Source organism: Austrofundulus limnaeus, unplaced genomic scaffold, assembly GCF_001266775.1.
Source record: "Austrofundulus limnaeus strain Quisiro unplaced genomic scaffold, Austrofundulus_limnaeus-1.0 Scaffold174, whole genome shotgun sequence".
Taxonomy (NCBI): Eukaryota; Metazoa; Chordata; class Actinopteri; order Cyprinodontiformes; family Rivulidae; genus Austrofundulus; species Austrofundulus limnaeus.
In genome coordinates, this window is record NW_013952576.1 from 227,945 (window position 1) to 238,310 (window position 10,366).

The following is a 10,366-nucleotide window of genomic DNA, read 5'->3' on the forward strand; positions in this document are numbered from 1 at the left end:
ACCTGAAACTCAYCAGACTGAAGAAGTCTCTTGGAGGAGAGACGAAACGTTTCACTGAAGAAGAACCCATCCAGAGGACCTACTTATTTTTTCTTTTTGATGTGCACAAAGTTGTTTATGAAGTCTTGAATTTCTCATCAAGATGATCTCAGTCTACAGCTTTGACTTGAAAGGCGGCGGGCGACATGCATTCCTTCAAGAGTGTTCGTTTAGTTTTTATTCCTTTTTTTTCTTCCAGCACCTTCATATGAAAGTGATGTCTTCATTTATTTACATACAACACCTACTTTTTCTCTTCCTCTCTTTCATTCATCTTTTCCAACCCACCTGTTTTTTTCTCTCTCTCCCTCTCACTTTTCATCCTGTCCCCCTTTCTCACTCTACAGCTCACTCTCCCTCCTTTCCTATTATCCCTCCTCTCATTCATATTCACAGGTCTGTCAGATCCCCCCCACCCCCCACAAACACACACACACACATCTTACTTTATGTTTATCCTCATTTGACCCACACACCTCCCCAAACTCGCTCGCCTCCATGGCCCATCACACATCAGTGTTTCAGCTGAACATGTAAACATCATGGCACGTGGAGGCGGGGGGGCCACAGGTGCCCCCGTCCCCGATGTATCCAAAGCGCCCCCCCCCCCAAGCCCACCCTCACCCCCTCTCTCCTCCCCCTCCTCCTCTCCTCCTCCGGTGCGGGCAGGGCTGCAGCAGTTTTATGAACGGCGCGGCTGCATCATGTTCCGTCTCCCTCCGACCGAGCCCGGACGTGTTTCATTGACAAACATCTCGCTTGGTGCATTTCTGTCAGCGTCCAGGAGCAGAGCGGCACCTCTGCGGGAGCGGTGCGGAGCAGGAGGAAGAGCAGGAGGCAGCAGCTGCAGTGATCATCATCATCATCATCATCATCACTCTCAAGAAGAACATCAAGAACACTCCATAAGCTGTTGAGCCGCCACTCAGAGCCGGACCAGATCATTTTCATCCACGCTCTTTTGGACACTTAAAAAAAAGGGGTGAAAAAACACTTGAGGGGGTGGGGAGCTTTTGCCACTCAGACCCCCCCTTGCCTCCCCTGCCTTCCTCCCCTGGAGGGGGATGGGATGGGAGCCACTGGAGCATCTCCGGATTAGGAGGCRCACCGCGGACGCACCGATGGAGGATTTTGGATCATCACGCGTTTTGGAACCACCTGCCAGCCTCCTGCTGCGGCCGGTGTGTGATGCGAACTGACTCGTGGGCGGCGTAGACCCCCCTCTCTGTCCCTCTCTCCCCTCCTCCTCCTCCTCCTCCCCTCCTCACACCGAACGGTCCTCCCCTCTCTCCAGCGCCGGGGACGCACAGCCTCGTCTCGCTCCACGGCCAGCATGTCTCGGGCAGCGGCCATCGCCAGCTCCCTCATCCGCCAGAAGAGGCAGGCGCGCGAGCGGGAGAAGGCGAACGCGTGCCGCGGCAGCAGCAGCCCGAGCAACAGCAAGGGCGCCAACGAGAAGCCGAGCAAGCTGAATGTGTTCTCCCGAGTGAAACTGTTCGGGTCAAGGAAGAAGCGAAAGAGGAAGCGACCACCAGGTCTGAGGGATGGATGGATGGATGGGGTGGAGGAGGGGGGGCAATCAGAACATCACAGGGCTCCAGCATCACCTCGGCCATCATCATCTCTACCACCATCATCTTTACACCATATTTTCATCTGTCACCCTCTGGGTATCCACGTCTCTTATTCATGCTGCAGCATCTCATGTGATAACTTTATGTTGTGCCACAGTAAAGTGTAGCAGCAGGTGTCTGGTAAAAAAAAATCTTCAGATAAGGTTGTGTGGTTTTAATAAGCAACAGTTTTCAGGTGTCAGGGGGAACCAATGGGTCCCCAGTGACTGRAGACATAAACAAGCTCTGACTCTGTCCTGGAGCCAGTTCCTTTGAATAGATTTCATCACTTGATGGTAAAAAATGAGCAAACGATGTCTCCTTTTCTCCCCTCCTTCCTCTCAGAGCCCCAGTTAAAGGGCATTGTGACCAGGCTCTCCAGTCGCCAGGGCTTCCAGCTGCAGATGCAGCCTGATGGCACCATCGACGGAACCAAGGATGAGGACAGCACCTACGGTAAATCCAACACCATTTCTGTTGCATTTCGTTTCATTTTTCAAAAATCCAATTTACTCCTGCGAGTAATCTGTTTCCTTATCGATCGATCAGACGCTCTTTGTGAAACACTGATTGAGCATTTTGGCTGTAAAAGAAAAAAAAGTCAGCAGGTGGCAAAACATGTGAAGATTACCAAGGACCTAAAGCAATGATGTTTAATTTTCTATCGTAAAGAAATTTATGAATCATTCAGCGGATTATCAACAAACTCATTTTGTGGCATTCCACTAATCAGCACGTTTTCAGCTTATAAATCAGTGTTTAATTAAATTCTTAAATTGCAAAATATTGACTCCAACATAAAAGCAGCATGAAATATTTTTATTGAAAGAACAACAGATCTAAAAATGTTACAGATGCCTCTTTTTTAACAAAAAGAAATAGAATTTTGTCTGCAGCAGGCTGAAGTTTATTTTGTATCATTCTTATAAGCAGCACATGAGGCTGAAATTGTTTTTTCCCTATATTCCTAATCGTAGTTTGGGTTCATATCGCCTCGAGCAACTAAACGATTTTGCCTTATGTCAAAGGTTTGATTTCTAGCAAGAGGTGATTTAATTTCCTGTGTTTATATGCACTTTGGGGCTTAGCATTCAACTCCAGCTAAATCTAATTTAATCATAAAGTTCACTCTGTGGAAACAAATTTGATCTGGGACATTTAATTCAGGCAGTCACTCAATGTCAAGTGCTCATTTAATTAGCAAGATGGTGCTTTTCCTCCAAATGTCAGGTGGCAACGCGATCTGAACAATTTATCTGCGCTTTCTGCTTAAATGAATTGATTAAGTATCAACACAATAAATAAATGAATGGTGCAGCTTTTTTATTTCAAGGRAAAAAAATGAAATGAACTGACTCATTCTTTTTTATGCAAATACGAAYGCGGGTCACGACGTGAGATTAATAGGACTAATTCAATTCACTTGTTGTCATTCGAATAGCAATCGCTCTCCCCCTCGCGCGCAGCTGATCTCCCGTTTATCGTCGCCGCTTTTCAGGCCACCGGCTGCTGGCTACACATACAAACACATGGAAGTGTGTGCTTTAATTAAATGATTACAAGCGGTGTACATCATGTAAACGCCTCACCGCATGAACCCTGCAACCCGTGACCGGGTTTGGATGGATAATCCCCGTAATCTGAGTCTCCAAACAGCCACAGTCATTAAAAAAAGAACATGGTTGGCTGAATGACTGTAATTAGGCAACAGCTTGAATCATAAAACTCRGAGGTATAATTATGTCCCTTCTCTCACAGCAACATGTTTAAGTTTGTGAATTTGCACACAAAGAACTAACAACCTATTACTCCTTGAAAGGAATGCCAGTGGACGCACCTGTTCACACCTGAGTTTTAAAGGCTTGTGATGAGAAATGATGGCGTTACAGATGACGCAATGTCACATGATGCATTAGGACTCAGAGTGCGTGTTGTGAATCACTTTCAGCTACTACCACACCAAATTTCAGCACAATATCTGCAAAATTGTCTGATTAACAGGCTGTGTCCGAATTCAAGGTCTGCGTCCTTTGAAGGCTAAATTTGAAGGCTGATTACGTTACAGTGATACGCCAAAGGCTGTCAAAAATCGAATGCTCCTCCATTTGTGGCCCACAATACGTTAAGGGACGTGTCCCGTCCGAATTCACAACAACTTTTTGGTCTTTGCGTTTCACAAAAGACCTGACTCACRTTGACCGTGTCCTTCAAAGCAGGGGTTCTTAACCTTTTTGACCTCGGGGCCCAATTTATTGAACATAAAGTGTCACGAGGCCCAGTCAGACAWTACCAATGTATGGATCAAAATGAGAATTATTCTAAATCCTGGTTAATAACAAAAATAGACAATTCAAAAAATTAAATTGTGTGCATAAAATAAATWAATTAAAAATGTTTAATATAAATGTTTCAAATAAAAAGCTGTAAAAATAAATTTGATAAAGTACAAATGAAAATAAAGCATTTTTAAACTTTTGCAACCAGAAGCTGCTCTTCATATTAGTGACAAACAATAACAGTAACAGCAGCGTTTTGACAAGTTTAAAATTTCTTTAAAATACATTCAAAATGTTTAAAAATAAACTACAAAAATTAATTTAAAGTGCAAATTAATATATAGTTGTTTCTGCAACTGTATTTGATAATGTTTTGAACTTTTAAAATATTGCATGGTAAAAACAGAAGCTGCACTTCATATTAGTGACAAACTTTGGTGTTTTTTGATGAGTTACTTTCATTTTTGCTTSTAHTTTTCATTTAAAATAAGTTTCCATTCTCAGCAGGTTTCTAAGGTTCTTCTTCAACATATTAAAAAAGTTGTTAAACATCTGAGTGGCGCACTACTGCTACTAGTGGTGAGAAAGTTTATTACACCCTATTCAAAATCAATGCGGTCCCGCGGTCCCGCGGTCCCGCGGCCCTCTGTGGCCCAAAGTTAAAAACTGTTGTTCTTTTGAGGCCCTCAAGGTGGCGCTTGCGGCCGCCCATTGGTTAAGGATCTCTGCTTCAAAGGRCGCAGCGCCTGAATTTGGACACAGCTGTAGATATTTTTCTGTCAGCTGAGGTTGCGGCGGCCAAAATGTAATCAGTTCATTTAAATTTGTTTACCCATTAATGAGACTTGCCAACAAACAAAGTTAAATCTAAGGTTAAAATCAAAGATGTAATAGTTTTTGTAGAGCTTAGCTTATATTTTTGTGATGACCCTCAGCTACCACAAAACCAAATGTTAGCTCAGTAAACCTGAGCAAATAATGTGTTCTCTGAGATCAGACGGCTGTGGCAGCCATGTTAACTTTGATTAAACAGCTGAAGATGTACATACAGTCATTACTTTCTGAAGGTTTCATTAAAATCTGCACCATGCTTCATGAGATACTTTGCAGACAAATAGGGTTGACTGACAAAGTCACAAACATGAGCAAAAACAATGTTCTTTGCCAAATAAATAACACTCACAGAACAAAAATTCAAATATTCTTTGAGGGTAGACTAAAGCTGAACAAAAATCAACGATTAGCCATAAATAAATAGAGTGGAAACCGAGTTATAAGCTATTTAGCACTGTTATACTTGATTACTGCTATTTATAATAATCATTACCTGATGGAACCACCCACACGCTCCTCTGCAAGTGAGAGTTTTTAATGTTTAGACAACCTTCTGCTCAGCGTGTCCCCGTGCTTTAGAAACAGAAACAGAAAACAAGGTTATTTTCTGTCTGCAAGCGTAGAGTTTAAACCTGCAGGACTGATCGAGCGGAGAGGTTTGGAAAGTGGGTTTTTTTTTTGTCTTTTCATTTTTCTTCACCACATCAAACATTATGTGGTTTCATCAGTTGCAGCTGGAACAAAGAAGGTCTCAAGAGGTTTCAGTTTTTGCAGACATAAAAAGAAACGTGTCCATATTGGCCTTGCAATGATCCATTGAGTAATCAATGACATTAGATGAAAACTAATTTAGAGCAAGCTAAATGGTCAGTTGAAGATTATATTTTAAAAATGCAACACTTTGCGGGGACGGTCTGCATCCACGTATTCACATGGGTTTTACATTTCCACTTCCCACCGACGTAAACATTTCTGCAGACCAGTCACACCTCCCACATGGCAACCACACTCTCCTACAGACGCAGCCCCCTCTCTGACGAGGACAGCAGTAAACCTGCTCGGAAACGGCTCAGAGAACACAAGAGGCCGTGATGTTGCTCAGTCTTCAAACTCGGATAGCMGCCTGTAATCCTGATGCACAGACAGAGGACCTCTGCAGTCAAAAAAAAACCTTATAAAGCAATCCTGCTAATCAGGTCATAATGTTATGGCTGATTTGTGTAAATTAATATAATTTCCTCATAGTTATTTTGACTGAATAGGTAAAAAATGAATTTATTAACAGTTTGTGTATTAAAAAGAAAAATAGCCATAAGCTCAGTCGCTTTTTCTGCTTAAAGCTTCCCTTGTTGCGATTTCTTCACCAAACCTCCTTTTTGTTTTTCATCGTTAGCCTAAAACCAGGCGCTAAATAGCTTCTACGCCTGACTGAACATTTATAACAGTGTCTCGGCTGCGAAGTGGAGGCGTCATTATGTCAGTGATATTGATGAGGACGGTTCTCTGTGTCCCTCTGTGTTCTCTCGTGTGTGTGTGAATGTGTGTGCGCTCGTAGCTGTGTTCAACCTGATCCCTGTGGGGCTTCGTGTGGTGGCCATCCAGGGCGTCCAGACCAARCTCTACCTGGCGATGAACAACGAAGGCTTCGTCTACACCTCTGTAGGTCCTGATAAAAACATGCCTGTCATCATCTTCATCACCAAACGCAAACTTTCAGCCTTTCAGTGACACATTAAAACACAGCTCGATCAGAAGTAGTGTTCTGTGACTATGGTGGCCGTATTTCATACCACACAGATAACACATGTAAAAATATAGACAAGTATTGGGATTTTTTTTCTAAACAAGTACCTAATGCTCTTTGATAATCTGCAGCTCAGTCATACTTCACAGTAGAAGCTTTATTCAAAATTAAAACAGGTCACAAACAGATTCTTACATGACTGATGTGATTTTTGACGTTTTCAGAAGTTTTACGCAGTCACAGAATAATCTTTGGGCCCTTTGGATAGTTTTATCACASACTGTTCAGCTGACATTTGAACAATTTGGTAATGTTTTATCTAATCTTTATAAAAATTTGGCAACCAAAACCTTTTATTCACACAAACTTCTTCATCTTCATCAAAAAAAAAATCTGCTTTACTCAGTGTCCCCCCACAGTAATCATCCAAAAATCTCATTGATTTCCACTGTACCTCAGCTGTTTTCTGTTTTAAACTGGATGTGTACAACCTTTTTCACTGATTTCTCACCAGGGTTGAGCGATATTGGCAAAAAGATTTTTTACAATTCAAAAAGAAAAAATMAGTAGGTCCTCTGGAYGGGTTCTTCTTTAGYGAAACGCTTCGTCTCTCCTCCWAGAGACTTCTTCAGTCTGAGGAGTTTCAGGTGAACTCAGCGATATAAGCACTGCCTCCACATGGACAAACAGGTTAGTCATATGCAAAAGAGGGCCATCGCCTAACAATATGCTTGATTAGCTCTATTAATAGAGCTTGCTAATAGAGCTAATCAAGCATATTGTTAGGCGATGGCCCTCTTTTACATGTGACTAACCTGTTTGTTCATGTGGAGGCAGTGCTTGTAAGGCTGAGTTCACCTGAAACTCATCAGACTGAAGAAGTCTCTTGGAGGAGAGATGAAACGTTTCACTAAAGAAGAACCCATCCAGAGGACCTACTTATTTTTTCTTTTTGATTTTTTCTACCTGGATTACTGAGATGCATCAGGACATTTTCTACGATTATCGTGGCTCTTAACTAACGATCAATATGACAATTAATAGCTGACACCTGCACCTGCATGTAGCCAACATTCAGCCTTTTCTTGCTTTACTTGTGTTTCCGGTGATTAAAAACAAGATTGGGATTAGTTGCAATGCACTTCCACCACTGAGCTCACATGCACGTCATCATCACATGGCACCAACTGCAGTAACTGCAAAGTGGAAAACATTAATTTCTAATGGTTAATTGCACGTATAACAATTTCTCACATAAAACACCTTAAACCAGATCTTCAACAATAGCGTTGTGAGAATGTATACTTAAAAAAGTTTAATGATAAAATAATGTGTTTTAGTCAGAAACGCACTCATTCACCCTCCATGCATTGTGCACGCAAAGAGAAGGCCCCGCCCCCATCCATACTGGGCGGGTCTTGTTTGCTCTGTCAGGTTCACAGTCATTGGTTGAGATCCTAATATAATTGTCATTTTTGCAAAATCTCAACAACTCTGCAGCTCTTAATGATAATAGCAACAACTAATGTAACACAATCTCACTCCCGACTCGTCAACATATTGATGCTTTTCCAAGGTTCCCTCTGTGTCTTATTTTGACACGTCAGGTACCCCTTTCTCRTCAGTTATTGACGCACCAGGCACTTCCGTGTTCCCTTGGCGTTCAGGTTTGACGAGTTGGGACGCAAAATATAGGGGTCTTTGACTTGGGGTCCGTGGTTAATAGTAGGGATCAGGGTTCATGGTTAATTTTAGGTAGTGGGGTCAGGGACAGGATGTCTAAAGTGAATAAAAGTAATTTTAGGATTTGGGAYGGTAGTTTTTGTGCATTTTCTACCATTTCTGAAATTATGACAACGGATTCTGCCCCATCTCGTCAATAACTGATGAGAGGGGGGTACCCGACACGTCAAAATCGGATGCAGAGGGACCCTTGGAAAAGCATCAATATGTGACGACCTGGGTGTGAGAAAGCGTTGACTAATGTTAATAAACATTATATTTACTCATATAGGGGGGTCCTTGTGCTGTCTCTCCATCACTTTTGGGGTCCCAGACTCAAAAATGTTGAAGACCCCCGTCTTAGACAATCGGAAGCAGACCCTCCTGCCACCTGGTTTAAAAAGGGTTTTAGTACAACTTCTAGTTTTCACTCATTGACGACTTGTTTGACGCTTATGCTCTGCCAGTCTGTCTGCCCATTGTTTCAAGACCCCTGTCAGGGAGTGAGAGCCACAGGTATGTGGTTATGGTGACTTGAATAAGCCAAAAGGAGCAGCTTTAACATTTCTTGTGATCTTGGTTTTAATTCCACTTTTTTCTACCTTTTTTCATCTAATCAGGCTTAGCTTAGATTAAATCGATGCAAAAATCTTTAATATTTGTTGTGTTTATGTTGGCAACCCTTCAAAGTGTCTTAAATGTCCTTGTTCATTGTTTTATTGGTGCCACCATACTGTATAAGACTCACTCATCTATGTTTTTCTTGTTTTTTTTTGTGGCTTCTCAGGATTGATTTCAGCTCGTTCCTCATCTTTCCTTTTGTTTATCTCCCTTTGGTCACTTTTTGATGAAAAGATTTCTTCATGTCGCTTCCTTTGATGCACACGCGAGCAGGCACGGGCGCTTTCATTTGATCCGACGGGCCAGAAAGAGCCGCTGGCTGCAGGGCTTCGCTTTCAGCACCTCATTTTAGCTCCTCGGCTCTGGTGGTGGGTGTGAAAGCAATAACAAGAAGAAAAAAAATCCCTCACTTCCAGCAGTCGAAACAAACAAAACCGTGAGACCAAAGGATAAAAACTAGCAAAGAGAAAATATTAGAAAAAAAAGAAGAAAAACCTCTGTAATAACACCTTTCACAAGAAGGAAAAACACATCAGTATCTGCTCCATCATCACGTCCAGCCTCCATCACAACACAGATATCACCTGTTCCATCTTTTCATATTAAAAACAGAAAATATTTACAAAAGCAGTGCACACCGAGCTGATGCCAAGTCTCTTCATTACAAACATTCATCAAAATTTATACCATTTTATACCCATTTTTTTATTTCCCTCTGTAACCTGGACACCATCTTTCCCAGTGGGCTGGTTGGTATTCTAGGGAGTAGCTAGTTGCCATGGAGACACAGGAATAAGGAAATGCAAATGTCAGCTGTCCTAAGTTGGTGCAGTTTGTTCTGTGAGACCCGGCAGAGAAAATGACTAAACGAGCTGATTGATGGAAGGTGTTTYAAAYGATAAACATCATTCTGTAACTTCTACACCTCACCCTTCACCATGTTCACTTAMTTACCTTTCTTTGTCGCCATTTCTTTGGCAGTTCATCCTAATACTCCTTTTATCCCCCMCACTCAGGAACACTTCACCCCCGAGTGTAAGTTCAAGGAGTCCGTGTTTGAGAACTATTACGTCACCTACTCCTCCATGATGTACCGGCAGCAGAACTCGGGCCGGGCGTGGTATCTGGGACTCAACAAGGAGGGGGCCATCATGAAGGGAAACCACGTGAAGAAGAACAAGGCTGCTGCACACTTCCTGCCCAAACCACTCAAAGGTAGGAAAAGGAAAAGAGATTGTCAATAACATTGGTCTACATTAATAGATTAGACATCTTGTGACTTATCGTGCCCCACACAGGTGCCATTGCTCTGCATTGAGTTTTGACTCAGAAACATCCATGAATGGCGGTAAAAGGGGGATGCAGCAGACAGTCATGCAAGAAATATCAAAAAGGGATGCAATATTTTGCCAGAAATTGTCAACAGTACAACAACAAGATCACAAGATCAAGGTTATCACATTTTGCAGGTCTTTAAAATATTTTTTATTTTAAAAAATGTTGGAGATGCGGAAAGT

The 10,366-nt window shown here is 42.3% G+C and overlaps 1 protein-coding gene across 1 annotated transcript; it reads left to right on the forward strand.

Annotated features, from left to right (window-relative positions):
- Positions 1-709: 709 nt before the first annotated feature.
- Positions 710-10,064, forward strand: LOC106524025 (fibroblast growth factor 13; the record flags this gene model as incomplete). Its single annotated transcript, XM_014017654.1, is given in 4 exon segments — positions 710-1,574; positions 1,998-2,108; positions 6,318-6,421; positions 9,866-10,064. Coding segments are annotated over 4 exon segments (616 nt in total), but the record flags the coding sequence as incomplete, so codon positions are not given.
- Positions 10,065-10,366: the final 302 nt, after the last annotated feature.